Source organism: Orbicella franksi, chromosome 10 (assembly GCF_964199315.1).
Source record: "Orbicella franksi chromosome 10, jaOrbFran1.1, whole genome shotgun sequence".
Lineage (NCBI taxonomy): Eukaryota > Metazoa > Cnidaria > Anthozoa > Scleractinia > Merulinidae > Orbicella > Orbicella franksi.
Window position 1 is genome coordinate 12271678 of NC_138154.1, and position 20823 is coordinate 12292500.

Here is a 20823-nt window from a genome sequence, read left to right on the forward strand (position 1 = left end):
ATTCCATTTACAATTGGATATCAAAATTGCAAAGTTTTCTTCAAAATCCCCTACATCTACATCAAAATGTAATTTGTGATAATCGGTATTGACATAAATTAATATTTTGCCGACACGGAACAGAGAACTGGGTGGGAGAGTAGTACGCGAAGGCTCGTGGGTAGTACGTACGTAAAAAGAGACGGTTGAGAAACTTGTGACATTCTACGGTCAGCCTTGCCACTAGCACTTTCCCATAAGGTTTATTTTTATTGTATAACTAGCGTCACATGATTTGTTTTTTCATTCTGTTGTCAGTTATAGGTCAACCTTAAAACCCCGAAGGTGGCGCCACTGCATTTGGTCGGGGGTACACGGTCCCTATTTTTCCTAACAAGAGGTTTTTGGGGTTTGCGTGTCCGGCTTTGGCGCATGCAGGACGTTACTTGATGTATCTCTTATCCACTTTGTTGTAAGCTTATTGTGGCAAATAAAACATATCTTGGGCCTGGCTGACCAACGCGCCCATGCCTCAACCTTTCAGTGTGTTCGGTTGTGTAGTGAAGGCAAAATATGTAGAAGTAAGACCGTGCTATTATGTGCTAAATGTCCATGTGACGATGCTTCAACATGACATTTGGAATAGACCTTTTTAGCATAGGCCGCCTGTTGCACTATTTTAGACCATGTGTTGATACTCTTGAGAATTCTCGCTTTCAAATTTTCAAATAGTCGCGTGTATATGAATAGATATTTTTTTAGGTTGATAAAAGACAATTCTCTAGCAAATATCACGTGATGTACGTGTAATGGGAAAACAAACCACCCAAGCTAAAAAAGTCTATAGAGAATTACTGGAGTGCACAGGCCAGATGTGTTTGTAACAGGCGGTCAGAACTGGCCCGTGCTATTAAACCCTTATTTCATATCCAGTGTTTTCTAAAGATAAATTTGGAATCAACTACGACAAATATTTGAGACAAATCATTCTAATTCTTACCAGTGTCGGATAAAGTGGGCGTCATCAATGGCCCTCAGCCGCAGCCTTTCCCTATAAGTTACATATATCAAATTTATATGGATCACCATATCGGGGACCCTAGCACGACCTAAAATAATCCGCCCTCTTTTGCTCGTCCCAGATATTAATTACTTTTACACAGATTGAAGTAAGAAACCTGGCTTGGTCCTGCATAAGCGAGTTGAGCAGAGAGATAATATAACCAATGCACAACCAGCACAAATAGTAAATCGGACTGGTTTCTGAATCTCATCAACGCAGCATCGAAGACGAGCGGGAAAGACTGAAAAACTACGGATTTTCCTGAGGCCGTTGGCTGTAAAACTAAGACATCTTTTCCCTTAATTTGCCGATACGAAAAGCGCCCTAAAACACACTTTACAGCAAAAGAAAACTCATCAGCACTGTTTTCCGCCATGTTGGGAAACGAGTGACAGAATTGACCTATCACAGCCAAGCCTGCCCGATTCTAGCAGGCTTGGCCGTGATTGGTCCAAAAATACAATGGCTAGACCAGTGATCCAGCGGTGGTGTGGGGAAAGAGACGCGGGCTCACAAAACGGCTAGAAATCGTGCTTACTTCAAACCAGGAGTTCTTCTGTCTTAGGATTTGAGAAACGAGGTGTCGCATGCTTCCAGTTAGTACAATAAGTCGCAGGTTTCGTCTTCAATGTTCAACTGCACAAAAGGTTGCTAAGCAACATCACGAGACAGACAACATCGACTCGCTTTCGGGAAACCACATCAGAACACCGAGCAAACTGTCGTTCACTTATTCGAAGTTGTTGAAATCGATTGTACAAAGTAACGGGTCATTTTCTCGAAGAAGTCCTGGATATTCATTTTTTTTCCCGCCATTTTAGCAGAACTCAGCATGCACGAACGCCCTTCAAACCTCAAATATTTGGAGGCAAATATGTCATGATTTCACCAATTAGAACATGTTTTACGTCATGTGTCCACGCTGAGATGAAAAACTCGGTATTAACATTTTAAACACGCATTTTTTTAGTTCCTGATTTGAATATTCCAGATATTATGACCGACCGAGCCTCTCTTCTTCAAAGAATATTCCCCGCCATGAACAATTCTCAGTGATGGCCCACTTTGCAGACCTTCTTGTAGTATGAAAGCAATCAGTAGAAAACGAATTTCTGATTAGAAAAGCGAATTAAATCAACTGGAGGGAATGTTAAGCTTAAAATGATATGCGGAAAACTCGCCCATCATGCCAAGTAATATTCAGTTTCATATTCAAAGACGTGGTAGTCAAAACTATATATATATATATATATATATTAACCTCGAATTGGCTTTTTCGTCATTATGTCGTAAAGAAATATCTTCGTTGTCAAACGGAAGTTAAAACCAGACACGATAATTATAAAGACAACTGCCCATGTTAATGATTTAGACTACAGAAATTATAAGTTGCGCACAAACACCTTAATGAGAATTTAAAAGCTAAGTATTCACTTTATTAAAAGCAGCTGAAAGGAAGTCCCAACGAAATTAGCGTTTTCCAAATTGCTTGCCTTATTTGTCAAGTAATCAATAGCTTGACAAGTTAATTAAAAGGTTGTTTAAAGACTGTCAAGATGAACGGGTCTTTTAGGGGAAATGTCAGAAAGCTGCAAATATTAGGCCAAAGATACATGGTGACTAGTTAAGTCCTAAAACGTAAAACCGATTGATATTTTGAGATATCATAAAATTTTAACCATATTAATAAAGATAATCTAATGACCTTTGTTAATACACGATAAATTTTTAAAGCATGGAGCTTGTGGAGCCGTGGATAAAATTAACAAGGAAAAAGACGGAAAGCAGTTTCACCTGGACTACTGACAGTATCTGAGCGGACCTCATTTATATTGAAAAATAGATTTATTCTTGAACAGTTAAGCAAATTTTCGAGCCGATCGTGAATATTGCACTTAATTGCATATTATAAATTATTAGTTCGGTTAGAAATGTATTGTTTGTTTCTTCGTGGAAAGTTGGATTAGAAGCGTGATGTTTAGTTTTTTGATCTCAGACAGATGGAAATCGAAACCGAAAAATTTTCAACTAATTAGTATTGAACACCAGAGCATTTTGACATATTATTTACATTAAACTCCTCTTCTAAAAGCAACATGAAATTGATATCTACAGAATGACTGTTCTTCATTATCAGTGAGACCACTCACTTGGAGCTAAGTCTTCTATTGACGAGGTAGGTTGAGTGACTTTTAAACTTCTTGAATGATCCTACTTACTGCTGTCGATTTATTGCCTCGTTACAAATTAAGAACATGTTTTTGCCGGTCAGTCAGCCCTTCGTTTTTTCCCATTGTCGGGATTGTTGTTGTTTGACAGGATGGTATTCAAATTCAAACTCAGTTTAACATTTGAAATTTAAAGCGAGTTTTTCTGTCAGCCCTGAGTTAATTTCGTCTCAACTTTTCATCTTACCTGAAGAGATGAAGTTTTCCAGTACTAGGCAGACAGTGGTTATGTATGAATAAAAACATTCTTGCGATTTAAAAGCGGCACAGGTTATATTGTCGTATTCGGACCCTTGTCTTTTGCGTCACAGTTATATTTAGTGTTTTAAAGAAACTTTGGAGCTTATGTCTCTCTTAACTAAATTAAAGCTAAATTAAAATGTCGAATGTCGTGTGTTCTGTTGTTAAGAGTAATTATTTTACGTAGTTCTTTACAAAAATTGGGAAAAAGCTGCAAAGTTAGAACTTTACCGCTCTCGAATTCGTTCATAGAGATCTTTGAAGCCCTAAAGTTTAGTCTACTTGAATAGAATTAACTGAAGCGTTGTCAACCTGCGTATATGCATACTATGGTTTTAATGAAACATTTAGCTCGGCGTTGAGATCAAGACACTATTGTGAAACCGAGTGTAAAACGTATTCCCGTTAGCTTTTGATCACTTAATCGTCGTAAGGGTTCTGAGCACTTCGTTTTCCTAGGTCGAACTCTAAAGCGGAACTCTTAATTAGCATCAAAAGATGTTTCATGGAAAGATTCGAACGCTTCTGTATTTCAATATTCTCAGGTTAGCTGAAGTAAGTGGTATTGAACTTAATACAAAAATGGCCGAGTTACTTGCGTGTCGACCCCAAGTGTGCAATTTGTAGTTTTATTTACAGCAGGGTAATTGCAGTATCCTTAACGGAGCGAAACAAAAGAGCGACAGTATTTAATTTACAATTATTTAACATCATATTACTTGAAGTGAAATTTTTTATATTTCTTGAATTAAACCAACCTTATCTCTTTACAGTGTGACTATTTTCCCTTGCCTTTAAACCTAAAGTTTCCTGTTAACAAGGTAAGTTGAAGACTCTCTAAACTTTTTATCAGGTAACTTTTACTGTGCGTATATCCTGTACGCTGGGGAAAACACATCCATGGCTATAATCGGATAGCTGTTCGAAATCAACAATCAAAGTCAGTTAAACATTTGAAAGCCAAGGGAAGTGTTATTCACAATCCTGAGTGAATTTAGCTGACAGTTTTAAACTCGATTAACACTTTTCAGGGTTTTAGCTCGTGCAGCGAATTAACTTGACATAATATTAGGCTGTCAGCACTTTTTTGATCCAAAACTAAGTCTTCGAGGCAGCAGACTTTTAGCTTTCCGAGTACGAGCTCAATTTTATTTGTCGCAGAATAATAATTAGTTTCTCGCTTTTCGAAGACTTCAATTTGAGGTTGTTTTAAAATGTGCGATGTCCGAACATGAAACAGGAGTAAAATAAGCTGATAACTCGCTTTTTCTCGTTGATAATCAAGAAACATAAATTATTCATTTATTAAGAAAGGGTAGGTAGGAAACGCGAGGCTGTGATCCCGTTTCAAGTACAGATTTTACGTTTTCTAGATGTAGTTCTTAGGTTGTGTTTACGGTGCTTTTTTCGTAAAAATAATTCACTCATCACGTATGTCTTTTAGTCGCTTTTCACGCTTCACGCGATAACTTTTGTCCTCATCGCGTGTTTCGGATAAACTCTGTCTACCCTCGTAAGAATGAAATGACATTGTAAAGCAGCTGAAGGAAGTCTTGGGGAAATATAAAGTTCCGAACTAGTTGCGTTGTTGGTGAAACTAATCTATCGGTGGAGCAGTACTCACCGAAATCCGCCTTGCGCGCGTGACATCTTGTTTGCATCTTGTTTACACTGAACATTTGTTATTTGTGCATTAGACCAACATTGTACTTTTCTTCGAAGTGTGACTGGGTTAGTTTACTCAGAGACCACTCACCAGGATGTAAAGTTTGATATCAAGGTGAGTTGAAGTCTTTGTCAACATTTTTTCTTGAGAATGTCTACTGTAGATATCATCCTTTTGGTTTAAAGAACATTGTTTTGCTGTCGAGATCTACTATGTTTTTATATTCATTACTATTAAAAAATTGCTCGTTTAAGGAGTCTCACAATCCTAGGAATTTTCAAAACCTTGTGGAAAGTTTTTTTCGACCTTACATTAAAATTATAGTCAATTACTTAGGCGCTTACATACAATAATGGTAATATGTTCTAAACGTTCTCTTTACACTGCGAGAAACGGAAATTTTTCTTATATTTGAAAGTATTTCTTAGTTAATCATATCTATAACAAAATTCTCGATCGTGATTGGTTCTCCGAGCGCCTATTTGTCACGTAATCGCCGCGCGATCACGGGGGTGTCCAATTACAGGTATCCAATTTGAACTTTTCGTAATTGGATACCTGTAATATTGGATACCCACGTGATTCGCACGTCAATTACGCGCTCTTTAATGGCTTCCTTCGCACTGTTTCGTACAGCTTTCAAAACTCATGAAAAGCGTTACAGACGTTTTCGCTCAAAAGAAGTTCTCAAAAGACATTTTTGATTCTGAAATTTGTTATAGATACGATTAATTAGTAATTGGACCTCGTGTTGAACAATTCAGGGAGTAATCGTGCTCGTAATTTCAAATCGGCCTCGCGCTTTGCGTTCGTCCAATTTTGAAATTACTCGCGCGATTACTCCCTGAATTGTACTTCACTCAGTCCAATTACTATTACTAATCGCGTTATTGTATAGATTCTGCACCTGTCTAGAGCTGTTGAGGAATGCACTACAAGATATGTCGACAAAGTAATTTGTACTGAATGGAGAATCATACAAAATACACTTCCGCGTCAATAAATGCGTATTCGCTTCTACCTTTTTCATTTTATATGTTTCAGTTGTACATATGCTTTTCTCAAACATATTTTAGTTCAAACAATGAATTTCACAAGAAAAGTAACCTAGCATCTTGTTTGCAGTTGAGGTAAGCCGAAAACAAAATTTAAACTCTTTTTTATGTTGTTGTTTTGTTCCGTTTAGTTTAGTTTTGTTTTCTTTTAAGTGATCTGGTAACTGTTTTCACTGAAGATGTCAAAAGAACATTGTTTCCCGCTGAGTTTTTACTTCCAATGTTGTGATAATCTCCCTTTCAGAAAGCTTCAGAATTAAATGAGAAGTCAGTATTCAGATATTCACATTCATTCTGCTGTAACTGACGATGACAGAAGTTTATCTGTGGAAACACGTATTTCAATCTGACAAGCGTTGTACTTTTATAATTTGTTTTTTTTTAGTAACCGTTTGGTAAATGCGAAGTCAATTTCGATGTTCGATACCAAGTAAAGCGCTATTTAGTTCTTACAAGCGATTACGTTAGTTTGTTGAGACAACACTCTTATGTTCTCAACATTCTAAATTTATCTGGAATCACAACGAGACCATTTTCGACTGGACCTTCGTCGACTCAAAGAAACAAAAATACCGTTGAAAAGTGAATAAACTCTTCAAAGTTAACCACGGAATTTTACAGTGAGGATTTCGTTGCGTTTAAAGGCTATTGACGATTCGAATGCAATCAAGTTGATTTTCAAGAAATTTCCCAAAAAAAATTTATTCGGAATGGAAAGAAAAAATATTGTATAAAGAACTTGCGCGATGAATAACTACAGATTTGCTTCCGATTATCTGTTTATAGACGTACAAAGCTGTTTTACACATGTTTGCTCAAACTATTAAACTCGTCTTTCTCTTTTCAGTAAGTTGCCGGTGCCTTGGAGAGAAATTTCACTGGGGAGGATTCTTATTATATAGGTTAGTGTAATGTTTCCGTGAAGGTTTTTCTTTTCTGCTGTTAACGTTTTTACCTTTCTAGTTAGAGGACTGCCGCTCTTTTCTCGTTTATGAGCGATGTTTTATCAGTCCAATGTTCCAAGAACATAACTGCTCTGTAACTGCGCATAAACAAAAGGTATGAATCCAGAGAATCCTCTATGGAAAGCGATCAAGTCAACGGTCCAACGAAATCGTTTTGCATAAAACTTGGAAGGGTGGAAAACTTAAAATAATATGACTATATTGACAAAAACTGTGACTTGCAGTTGACCCTGGATTAAAGCATTGCTCGAGGTGGAAGGTGTTTTCATATACAGGTTTAAATCCGTGCTACGCAGCTTTGCCGCTCACAGATTTATCTACCATACTTGATACTGAGCATTCATATCATTTCAGTTCATATCATTGGAGTTGTTCCACAGAGTTAAAGATGCAACGCTGGCTTTATACAGCACCAGTCTTGTTTGCAATATTATTGTGCAAACCGCAAGGTAAGTCATTTGTGGACAGTACAATCAAACTAATGAGTAAAGTTGACTAATGTTGCAGTTGTATGGGTAAAACCTCGAGATAGTGGACTATAGAAACCCTTAGAAATTATCCGTGCAAACAAATTGGCGCACATTGAAGTCCTGCTGCAAGGCTAATGGCATCCTGACCAAAATTTTTGATTTATTTTTGCATAAATGCACGGGTGCGAAAGATATAGAACAATTAAAATACAGTGGAATCCCGATTTTTTGAACCTCCAGGGGAAACAAAAATTGGTTCGAAGTATTGGATAGTTGTATAGTTATAGTTATAATTATAGTGTTCGACTGATGAGAGGAAACGACTTTTGGTTCGAGTTATCGGGAGAGTCGGAAAAAAAATGGGGGGTTCCAGAAATCGGAATTCCACCGTATTATAAATCGACAGAAAATTTTCAGATATAAGGTAACCATGAATTACAGCTAGTCTGTTTTAAAAGACCTATATCTGATTTACATTAAACTGTTCATGATGAGTACTGAATCCTGCGCACGCTTCCCATTGTCAAAAATGACTCTCAAGAAATTAAGATAAAATTGTGATCGACTCGTTCCATAAGTTCCCATTGCGATAGTAAAATACCGTGCTTAAATGGTTGTATTTGTGCAATAATCTAATATTGAGGCATCTTCCTGTATAGATGTGTTTTCAAAAACATGCAACTTTGTCGTTAATGGATCTTCTGGCGAGTCCATCAGTTCCGAGTTCGAATCATCTGAGGACTGTGAAAATTCCATCTGGGTCATCACGGCACCATTGAACCACAACGTCAGGTTACAATTTGTGACATTTCAGTTATCTGATTTTATTTTAAGATGGTATGGAGGGTTTGAGTATTGGATACATTCATACATGCAAATCTATGATGGACGAAACACAACTGACACCTCATTAGGGGTTTTTACCGGAGCAAGGCGACCTTTCACCATACAGTCAAGTGGCCGGTTTATGTTGGTGAAGCTACGATTTGCGGAATTATCGTGGAGGAGGTTCCTTAGCAACTTAAAGGGTGTTTACACATTTAACACAACTAAAGGTAAGCTTGCTACATACCTGTACAACTCACCGGAACAATTTAAAATCAATATGAGAAATGTTGCTCGTTCTGTTTTCTTTCTTAGTTTGTTCCGCAGGAATCAAGTCTTGTGAATATAAAATTGATGACAAACGTTATTATTCAGGGAGCCATTACAGTTAGAACTGTTATCACTCAGTCTGTATGCGCAGTCACAGACGTAAAACGTATAAGTGTGGACATTAAAAGTTCCTTATCTATACGTACGGGGTTTATTGAAAGTTTGCTAGCTTGGATCAACGACTTCGTAAAAGAAATATAGGTAATAGAAAACAATTGAAATCAAACACTTCGGTAAATTATTTTTTTAAGCTGTATCAAGGTTTGTTTATTTACAGTGCGATCACAAGTCAACCTTGTTTCTCTGAAATGAGCCAGTGAAGTTGGAGAAAATCAGAAAATGTCAGAAAACTACCAGATTAAGATGGTCACTTTTTATTGGAAATTTTTAATCCTATGAGATGTTTAAGACTTTTTCAACCTTGTTAGCTACACGGTTTCGGCTTTTTGAGGGATTACAATCCAAACAGTACCTCTTAGTGTGGCCATAAAGAGAGCTTCGTGGTCTCGATCAAAAAGTATCGGGAAGTGCAGCGGAATGTTTTGATTAAAAATGTAAGCCCAGTATCAAAGATCTCCGCTCGGCGGGGTTATCGTCTTGTTACTCGTTCTTATGACAGTTCTTGCTGCTTAAACTGGAAACTAAACAATAAAAAAATACTAATTTTCCTAAGAGGTCCACAGCTTTTCGCAACTTTGTTAACCGGTTTTAAATTATTCTTTGATCTGGAATCTTCACCATCCTCGGTTCGTTTTCAAACGAAGATTGGCGTGCTTTGGATTCTGTATCCAAATCACGTGTGCGAGTCAATCAAGTCGGCTGATAAAACGCTGACGCCATCAGTGTGCTCAATTGTTCTGACCACACACAGGTCACCGGAAAGAGTTAATAAATAATGAGGAGAATGAAATTTTATGACGGTTCGTGTGTTTAATTTAAATAACGAGATTTCATGGAAACTGAGTCGTTGAAGAGCAAGACTTTGCACTCCCGAAACATTTTCAATTGAAATTCTCTACATCTTCCGAATATTCAAATTGTCGTATAAACATACTCTTTATTGCCAGGGGCCTCGGTAAATCTGCCATTGGTGCCGAGTTCCTATATCCTTTGCCCACCCCGATAAGGGTTGATTTTGTCATCAACTAGTCATTAACGATGGTTTTGAATCTCGTGCTCGGAAATTAGCTAGACGTCGGTTCTTTCAAACCTTTTTAATACAGTCGACTCCCGATAACTCGAACCCTCGCTAACTAGAACCTCGCGCTAACTCGAACCAAAATCGGTTTCCCCTGGATTTCCGTCATACATTTACTGTAACTTACCCTGGGTAACAAGAACCCTCTATAACTCGAGCCTTCCGCTAAGTCGAGGCAATTTTCGTTTCCCTTCAAGTCATTTTCTATATAATTTCACCCTCGATAACTCGGACCATGAGCATGAACTTTGCATCAGTAGCCAGTACCAGTACCAGTAGCTTTGTACCAGTAAAGAGCACCAGTACCAGTAGCTTTGTACTAGTAGCCCGACATTGTTCTCTTTAAAAAACCTGTACAGTTCACATTTCCTGGGCTTCTCCCTGCTGATTTCCTTCGATTTATTTTTAACATTACGTTACGTTCCGTTTTATACAGTAATTTAGAGGCGAATTGTTTTATTTTCATTTGACTTCCCTATTCTGTAATTAAATTTTGATTAAAATGTATGCTGCATGAATAGAAAAACATTAAACACTGTTTTTTCCTTATTTCTGGTCATTTGTTCTCAACTTACGATAACTCGAACTCCCGATAACTCGAACTTTTCTCAATTTCCCTCAGAGCTACAGACGATTGAAATAACCGTAAAAAGAAAGTTACGCGGCGCTATTGCCTACCCAAAATTCAAACCCAAAGTTTATTATGATTTCGATATGCTCTTTTCATTTATGGCATTCTTTAAGTTATAGTCCATAATCTATTTTTTTAAATCAAAATTTCTGTCACGTGCTCCAAGCTACCAAGGGCCTATTGTGTTTGTTGTTGTTGTTGTTTATACAATACTGTTGCTTATGCAGATAAACCGAAAATATTGATCACACACCCAGTTGTGCGGGCAGCACCACGTCACTTTGTTTGGTGTTCTGCCGAAGGTTACCCACCAATCAACATATCCATCTTTAAGAACTCCACGTCATTGGCTAAAGGAACTGGTTTGGTAATGACTCGCTTAAATGAAACTGGAAACTACTCATGTGTGGCCAATAATGAAGTTGGTAACGACACCAAAGACTTACCGGTTACTATTGTAGGTAAGGTATATTTTCCTGTAGGAGTTACAATGAAATTCTTTGGTTTTGGTCAGCCTTTAAATCTTTTTTTTTTCCCTTCGTAAAATAAAAAGGATGAGAATGACTAAGAGTTTGCCCATAGAGAACCCCACAGGGGCTGGGATGATACAGCTCAAATCAATTCTCGCAAACTTGACAAAACTGTTGGGCTTGCTGAGTAAATGATTATTGTGAAAATGACAGGTCAAAATTAGCCTGCAGTGCAGGCGTTATTATGGAACTGACCGTTCGATAGACCAGGTTTTCGATGCCGCTATTTCACATTGTAATTAGATGCTTGATTAGTAGAGAGTTGGGACAGAGTGCGCAGGGTGGGTAGAGAGGTGTGTGGGGCAGTTGGAATAAGGAATTTTTCCTTCCCCTCCCCTCTCGCCCATTTGTTCACCTCACGCCTACTTCATGGGTATATTTTCCTTTGCCCCAACCCTCCACAGTTACCAAATCCATGATGGTGGCCTAATACGAAAATGCGGAAAATGAAGTGGAAATAGCAAAAAACCACAGCATTTATATCACTTTGACACGATTTCGTGCTATTTCATTCTTGGATTTTGGTGCCCCCTCAAAATTTCAGATTTTTTGTCATCTGTACTGCCGCTTCGACGTGCGTTTTAAACAAAAGAATATCCGCTGATGTCCTGCCTTTATCTTCAGAGATATAGACAAGCGCGAAAGCTACTCAGATGACGTTCAACATCCACGGAGAGCCATCACTGCTGCTATAAACATACAGATTCGTTTCAAAACCCACAACAACGCGTTGGGCCATCTTTGAAGATATAATGTTGAGCCGCTGTTTTTAAGTCAAAGACTTGGTTCTTTTTTGGTTCATCTGGAACACGATCAGCCACAATAAAAACGAGAATGTTAAGAACGGTTTTAATCATTTTTGTTTGGGCCTTGGTGGTGGTGGTAGTGGTATTGGGGGGGGGGGGGGGAGGGGTAGGTGTTACGGAGAGAAAATTGAGAGGCTTAAATCCGAGAACTGAAAGGCTTATGGACGAGTGGGATCTAGTGTGATTTAAATGCTCTTTGTAGGTGTTCCGAAGATCCCTTTATGTACGACACTCTACAATATATTATCTTCTTAAGATAATCTTTGGAATCTTTCGTGTTAGTGATCCATTGTTCAGTGTTGTTAGCATCCTATCTGGATGAATGTTAGCTTGCGTACGCGTAGCAGGCGTTTCCAAAAAAGCACGAGAAGGGAACAAAGCTGCGAGCAAATACGAAAAATAAGAAGCCGGGGGGAGGGGGTGACCCCCTCCCCCATCTCGCTCACTCTCTCTCCACTTCTCCCCATGCTTTGCTTATCCCAGGCGCTATCCTTCGCTCGCCCGCTTCAGAAAGAAAGGTCGGAACTCGAAGTGGCAGAGTTTGTGTTATCCACAGCTCTGTTGTGTTGCAGACGAAGGTTAAAATGGAAATTCAGGTGCTGATCAGAATGAGTCGTTTTCCGGTAAATAGACAATCGTCTATTCATCTTGGTTCACATGTTCACATGTTTAGTTCTTTTCTCCCTCCGAAGCGGAACTGAATGTGTGGATCAGTGACATTGAGGTGATAGGAAAAGAGTTCAATGGGTATTCATGATTTTCCTTTTTTCCCAAGTCGTCAATACATCGATACAAATTTCTTTTTTTAGTAATAAATAAGAATGTACATTTTTTATACCCAGTTCGGATATCCTTATTTTTCTACCGACTTTAGGCTACAAATATTCTTAGATTACAAATTCGGAGTATATACGGAATGCATTTCAGTTTCACAGGTGTCACCAGCTTGATAGAATCTTGTATCTACTACTAGTTTTTTTGTTCGTTAGCTAGTTTTGTTTGACCAGTGGCAAAAGAAAATTCATCTGAAAACGTTATTTTATTGCATTATATTTCCATCAACACCCAAAACGAAAATGCTCTTGACTAAATCTCAGCCGTGGGTATATTCTCAGCATTCCCAGAGGGGGGGGGGGGGGAGGGGGAGAATACTCCCTTATATGGGTCAAATAGGTATGTGCGACCCCAAAGGGTATGGTTTTTCAGCTGTTTTGGTCATAAATAGGGTATTGATTTTAGCTGATTTTGTCCATTTTGGTCATAAATAGGGTATGGTTTTTGCACTCTAGCCCTGATATGGGTATGTTTTTAAGAAAAAGCCACTTTTTCATCATTATCGAAAAGAAAATCAACAAAAGCCCTTCACAAATTATGTTTAGGGTAATTTAATATTGGTCTGAACTAGGGAACTAATTATAAAGCAGGTCTGAAACAGGGTTTTGATCTAAGGGTCAGGTCATAAATAGGGTTTCGAATTTTTGGTCAGTTCATAAATAGGGTAGGGAATATCACAGATTTTGGTCATAAATAGGGTCAGGGTTTTGGAAAGCGGGCCGCACACCCCTACCCAATTTTTCTGGGAGTACCCCCTCCCTTCTCCCCCCCGCGCCGGGGTCAGCATTCGCCAATTTCAGTCTCAATGTTTTTATAAAAATGATTAACCACGTAGCTAGAGGGGTGCGGGCGGTATCCAACGCTCAGCTCTGTCTGTTCCATATAACGATTGGCGACTATATACTACATATATGGGTGAAATTGAGGACCTCATTGAGGCTCTTTGTAGACTCTCTATACATGCAGCTGTACCACACAGCGTTAAACATTCCTAAATTCTACGATCATCCCAAGATCCCCAAGAAAGACTCTCCGCTACGACCAATAGCCTCGAGCATTGGTAGCGTGATGTACAATACTGCCATGTTCTTTGACAAGATATAAAGACTTCTTGTTGGTCTCAAAGGTCACATTATCAACAGTGAAGATTTTGTCAAAACAACGCGGGACTTGAAGTTCCTCCTGGAAGGAAATTCGAGTCATACGATATTTCGGCGTTGTTTACGAGATGCTATGCCAGTTGTCAGAGCTAAGCTGGAAGATGACCGAAGTCTATCGGAGAGGTGTCCCCTGGATGTACCACAATTATCCACCTTACTTGAGAAGTGTCTTCTAAGTACCTATTTTACATACGAGAATGAATTTTATAAGCAGAAACAAGGAGTGGACTACACTTTCACATGGCGTTTTTGTTGCAGAAATAATAAACCAGACAGCTAATTAAATATGCATAAATAACTGTCCAAATGTCATTTTTTAGGGGCTCCCAGCCCTAACTTAGAGGGACTAAAATATTTTGACCTTCCATATTGTCATAATCATTCATTCACCAAACCTAACATTTTTGTTTTGGCATGGACACGCTTTTGATTCCTTCATTTACATCCAGATTGCAGAAATCTGTGTGTAAGCCATGGTAAGAAAGAGAACGGCCAAGTTGATAACAAAGTTGAGTGCAGGACGTCAAATTCATCAATTGACATCTTTAAGTGTCTTCCAACGACGACAACAAACCTGTAAGTGTACTCTCTTAGTAGATTATCGCTCTGTATATCGGCCATGATGTTGTTGACCAACTTGACTTAAGGACGTTCATGCGAAATTTACCAGTCGATAGACTTTTTTTAAATTTTTACTGCAGTCAGATAATGAGTCACTTGTGTCAAAAATGCCCCTCCCAGCCCCCCCCCCCCCAAAAAAAAAGATTGGGGGTCACGGACTTCACTTCAGAGATAAGACGTGTGGAAAACTACCCTGATTTTGAACAATTGACGCACGTAATTCAGCATGGTCTGCAGGGGTCTATAGTTGAAAATGTTGAAGGTGAGTAAACGGAACCAAGCAATCTTAATCATATTTTATAGAAGTGGGCCCGCTGCGTACATAATTCCAAATGCTGCCAACGTTTTCACAATACTTCACCATTCAAGAGGCATTTAAAACCGCCGCACAAGTAAACGAAGGGCTAAAAAGAACGGAATTCGATGGTGCATTTTGCAAAAAATTCAAACTGCTAATCGGTAGATTTTCTTAATTTTTTCACTAACTGTAGAAAATAATCCATCAAAAGAAAAATAGGAGTAACCCAACGTCCAAGATCGTTAAATCCAGGCAAAGCTATAGCAATGGCCATCTGCCCTGCTTAGCGTGCGCTCGAAGCATGACTTGGCGTGAGAATTTGCGTGCGCAGTAAGGATGCGTAGAAACAATTAGCGCGAGCGTCCTTAAATATAGCTTTCTTGAAATTTTCTTTCGACCTATTAGAAGACAGATAGAAGACATATTAGATTTCTCTCCAAGATTAAATAGATTGGCTGCGGCCGCACTAACCTGGTTAAAATGTCCAAATAGCTTAATTTGGTTAGAGGTTGGTTATGATGAAATAACGGGGTTATATTTTATGAGCGGCCGCGCTGAAATGGGTTATGAAATCAACAAACTGGCAGACTTCGAGGACCATTGCACGTTCTTATTTTCTCGATTTTTTTTCTCTTCTTTTGTTTCGTTTACCTACACTTACCGTTAAGGCAGTTCTTCTTCCTTCTCAAATTTCCAAGGGTGAGATCTTTCAAACAAGATGTTGACTTTTTGCGTAGACGTCAAAATGTTCTCCATCGCCGTCAAATGAATCGTCCTCGAATCAGTGGTTTCATTTAATTCAGGAAATCACCAGAAATCCTACTATGCGTAACTTTTATATAGAGCACTTCCGAACGAGCATTGAGGCCTTTCAAGCGCTTTTCCGTATTCTTTCACCATTTATCACGAAAAAGAAACACTCTATTCCTAGCAGCGGTAACAATAGAGAAGCTTGTGGCAATTGGCTTGTGGTTTCTATCGCTCCACATCTGTTACGTTCGGGTATTAGGAACTGTACTGCAGTAACATTGTTCACGAATTCCTGTGAGCAATGTTTCACGCCAGAGAAGATTACATCTCAGTTGCGATTCAACGGAAGAGCATAAGAAAACGTAATAAGCAAATTTGAATTAAAATATGGCCTACTTCAAGTTGCAAATGTCAAACTCATAACAGTTGTGTTGTAAATCTCCTGGATGTAAGCAACTTCAGCTCCTTTTTTCACTCCGACTGAGAGCCCTTATTTAATTATAAATATAAGGTCCACCCTTAAATTATTACGGGTGTTATTGATGGTCATGTGGCACATTACACTTCTAATATCGTGTTTGTCTTTATGAATTAGCAATATAAATGGGACCATGATAACTTATATACCTAAAGAAGCCTTTCGACACATGGTGGCGATTAAAAGCCTGTAAGTACCTAATAACAATAAGTGTCTGAGAACAGGCTCCTTTCTGGGAATCCTGGGTGAAATAGAAAATCGAACGACTCGAGCTTGGTTAAAAGAACACTCTATTGAGAAACCTGTTCAAATGTGACCTTTGTCATCACGTGCTATTTTTATTACATTTTTTTGCCTATTATCGAAGACACACAATACTTACTTTTTCTACCTAAGGTTTAGTCAATTGCTTACAAATAAAATCAGGGGAATTTCTTTTTTTTGTACAATAGAAACGCTTTAATTAGATCCTCAAGTTAGAACGAACAAGAGAAGAGTAGGCTAAAGCGAAAGCTGCTTTTTCCCCTACTTTTCTATGTACTGTTTTTGAGTTTACTATTTTTTTTTTATCTTTTCACTTTATTCTTTTTATTTTCCTTGTCGTGCAAGGGTAGAGCGATCCGATGAATGCTTTGTTTCGAAAACAAGATAACTTTTATAACTTGCATGTTCATTCATTATCTGAGTGAGCTTTTTCTCTGATGTTTAGAGTTGCATAACAACCACTTTGTAATTTATTAGTCTTAAACTGTAAGTTACCGGTAGCAGATTACTACCCCCCCCCCCCCTTCCCACACTACCAGCCCAAGGAGTGGTTCAACAACAGCATAATCGTCATTCTATCATAGCCATACTTGATTGTAAATAATTTTCTTTACTGTCCCTAGTAATATCAGTGAAAATGAAATAGAAGTGCTACCAGAAGACGTATTTTCAGATTTGTTCAGTTTGCAAGACTTGTAAGTTTGTAGCTCATCGAAATTCGATCAATGTAACCTGAGTATCTGGCCTTTCTTAGCAAGAGGATAGGGGTAGGGGGAAATTGCAGAGAAAGGCCTGACACAAACGTATTAATTGGCTTCTGTCAAACATCCAAAATCTGGATGTTACGCTGATTGGGTAATACACAATGCAACATAACGTCACACTACCGGAAGTGAAAGTATTTCGATTTGTGGTAAATTCTTTTCTGTCGCGATATTCATCAGGCTTGATATTTCATCGTCGAGCTTAGAGTATTGGTCAGAAAACAGAGCTCTCTTTGTTGAAGGTCTTCGCTGACCCCCTTCAGCTTCATTTTCACAAGTGCCTTTTTTTTTGCCGCTTCGCCTTTGGAGTCACTCCTGTTGGGGATCGCTGGCCTCGAACAGGAATTGAACCTCTAGGACCAGCTCTCGAAGGAGTTCGTGGAGCGCTTTCCTTCGCCTGGTCAAGTGCCCTACCACCCGCAAATGCCTCTCGTAACTCCTTGAACATTCTGTAGCAATTCACTATTTTCCTAGCGCATTTTTTGCGAACAGACCTTTTGCCGTCTTCACTATCTTGAATGACAACAATTCTCAACTCGAGAAATAATTCCACAAGAATGACAGGTTTTTCACACAAAACATTTGAAAACTCTTTGTTCGAAGTTTCAGGGAAAAAAAAGCGTTACTGTGGTGACACACTTACCATACTCTGTGTGAAAATTTTCGAGGCAAATTGTGCAAATATTCTCGGAAACCATTTCAAACATGGACGAAACTGTATTATTTGCTCAAATTCTCGCCGTTGTGATCTGTGATGCATGCAATTAAACATGACAGCCGGAAACGATTTTGATTGATTAATTGCTGGTTTTCCGTGTCACGCAGCTCAAAATAGATCAAAATAAAAATCAAAACCGGTCAATGGACAAAGTCCAGAATCTGGGAAATGAAAGAAGGTAAATATGCAAAGACTCTCGCCAAAATTCTGGTCACAGCAATTTTTCTTACGCGAGATATGCGGAGAAATTTTTTACCCAAACTTATAGAGATTTGTAAGGAGACGCCATGCTGGTGCCCATCCGTATGGGCACCAACATGCCGGCTAGAAACCAACAGAAACATCTGTCACTGAGTTTTGCTACAAACGCGTGAATTTATCCCTCGACGAACTCTAAAACATTGAAATAATACTTTCTCTAAGACATGAACTGTTCAGATAGCCAAGTTCCCCGAAATAAGTCACTTTTTTAACCATCGTGACAGCTCTCCAGGCCGTCATGTAAATGCCGCGTACCGCAAAAGCTTAGAAATTCAAGCGTAGAGTATCACAAAACCAAGAACCCATTTGGAGCGAAATTTTGTACGAAAATTAGTTTTCAGCAGCTCTTATACATCATTGAAGTAAAATCTCAGGAAGATCAATAGTTTCGTAGTTCGAATTTTAGTGACGTCATCTGAAAACCAGCTATACGCACACTGACGCTTGTCACGGTATGAGGAGGTGGAAGACTACAATAAAGACCCTTGTGTCAGGCTTTTCTTTGCCGTGTATTTCCTCCTTTTACCCCGCAAGTATGAAAAGCCTAATACTCAGGCTACGATCAATGTTATAAGACGCTTAAAAAATAGTAGAAACATAATTTCATTTTTTTTCAATAAATGGGTACATTTTTGTTAATTGCCTAAATGAATTATTAGCCCAGATTTACCTACAAGTCAAAGACACGGACTTAACGAAACAACAGCTTTAATATATCCCATAAGTACACAAAAAGGGTCCACCAGAATAAAGTAATCTCTACCTCTAAGGCACTGACAGTCAGTTCTGTATATTAAGTGTCCTTCATACGTTGTAGAGTGACTGCGAAATTATAAAGATTTCGAATTTTCAGTTTTGTATCACTATTTTCAACGTCGCCTCCATGATTTCCAAGCTTTTTTGTACCGTCCCATATATATATAGAATAAGATATATACCCTTGAAAAGCAAACCTGGAAATCTTGTGAAAGACGATTCAAGCACGTCAGAACATTGGATACCTAGTTAGTTTCCGAAGAAGGGTCCCCCGATAGTGAACTTAACAATAATTGTTATGGTTGCTGCTCCCTAGCTGATGTTTTCTTCCTTGTTGTTTTGCAGATACTTAAAGGGAAATCATATTCAGAATTTGACAGCAAATATTTTTTCTGCTTTGGCGAGCTTGCAATACTTGTAAGTATACCCATTTACGTTCTGTACATACTAAATAACACATTGAACTTAAAATGCTAACATAGCAGTCAGGGATGGATATTAGCAATATACATTTAAATTTGTGTCTGACACTGACCTATAGAAACGTTGCAAACAACTCGTATAGTGACTTTGAAAGACGTTTTGAACGAACGACTTCGGCATTCGTTGCTTTTCAAAAGCCACCTCAAATTACCTGCTATCTAGCGGTTCACAATTTTACGCGTGGTACGCCAGAAATATAGCGAGTGACTGCTGCGCAACATATCAGATCACGCTAGTGATTTAGAAATACTCGGAATTTCAATATGATGTCGCAGGCCGCATTGCGGTCTCTATTAGAATACCAGGCGGTCTTGAGAGAAAAATAGGAGACTTTTCCCCGAGGCCTATAAGCGTTTTTTTACAAACGAGCTACAAGCGGTTATGACGCAATTGTGACGTTTAAATGTACATTACCACATGAAACACTGAACTTCAGTAACGACGTAAAAATGTTACTAAACATGCGGGGCCGGGGGCGGGTAGCTGGAGGATAATGTCTTGGCTGAAAGAGATAATGTGGGGCAACTGGGAGTGTTTACATGTATATCCGCAACGTTATACGAGACCATTTTGCGTCACTACAACAGTTTTAACATCTCCCGATTATATAGAAGTTTTTAATGTCTTTCATAAAAATATATATTTACGTGTCTATTTTTCCTTCTTTGTTTGCAGGGATCTGTCTCAGAATGCCATTCGTCGTCTTCCTCCAAGGATATTCACCGGACTATCTCAATTACGTCTCTTGTACGTTTATCTTTATTTTTCTCTTAACAAATATGATAAAAAGTCACTCTTTCCTGCTGTAAATATAGTGTTGAATTGATAATAAAGAACGACAAGGCTTTTATGAATAAAGAATACAATATTAACAGATTAACACCTCGACAAAAACACTGTTAAGGTACAATGAGTTAGTTGTCTTGCTACGAAAGATAAACCCACTTATTTGTTGTTGTTGTATTTTTTTAAAATCCTTCATATTATTTGCATTGCTTTAAATGTAAACAGGATAAAAAAAAAACCTAAATAAGCCAAAATAATTATGTAAGTAAGCACAATAGATAAACAACATTCTACCTAATTTCAGGAAGCTGGATGACAACGAAATTAAAAAACTACCCGAGGGTTTGTTTTCCAATCTTTCAAAGTTGAGGATACTGTAAACATTTGACCCCCAAGGACGTTTATACACGTCCTGGGTGGTCGTGCTCTTCGTACCACTTGTGACGTCATCAATTTAAACGTCACCAGATATTCTTGATAAGCAGATAGTAGAGCTAGGATAGATCTATACGCACAACGGTCGGCTTTGGATATTGACGGCATTGTGACGTAGCAAACTGAAAAACAACGTTATCAGTTTTGGTGCAAAAGTGGTGGTAAAATGGCCCACTTGACTTATAATTGATCACGGTGCGATTTCTAGGCTTTGCCCATAATCAACACC

The 20823-nt window shown here is 38.5% G+C and overlaps 1 protein-coding gene across 1 annotated transcript in view; it reads left to right on the top strand.

The window, feature by feature from the left end:
- Positions 1–68: 68 nt before the first annotated feature.
- Positions 69–20823, top strand: part of LOC145500476 (uncharacterized) — a 78851-nt gene continuing 58096 nt past the window's right edge. Inside the window, exons 1-12 of the mRNA XM_081480005.1 lie at positions 69–3218; positions 4284–4331; positions 5208–5290; positions 6253–7133; positions 7551–7645; positions 8326–8721; positions 10878–11111; positions 14430–14556; positions 16245–16316; positions 17015–17086; positions 19236–19307; positions 20049–20120. Coding sequence (XP_081336131.1) covers positions 7039–7133; positions 7551–7645; positions 8326–8721; positions 10878–11111; positions 14430–14556; positions 16245–16316; positions 17015–17086; positions 19236–19307; positions 20049–20120 — 1235 coding nt within the window. The 5' untranslated portion in view covers positions 69–3218; positions 4284–4331; positions 5208–5290; positions 6253–7038. The remainder of the gene's footprint in view (positions 3219–4283; positions 4332–5207; positions 5291–6252; positions 7134–7550; positions 7646–8325; positions 8722–10877; positions 11112–14429; positions 14557–16244; positions 16317–17014; positions 17087–19235; positions 19308–20048; positions 20121–20823) is intronic.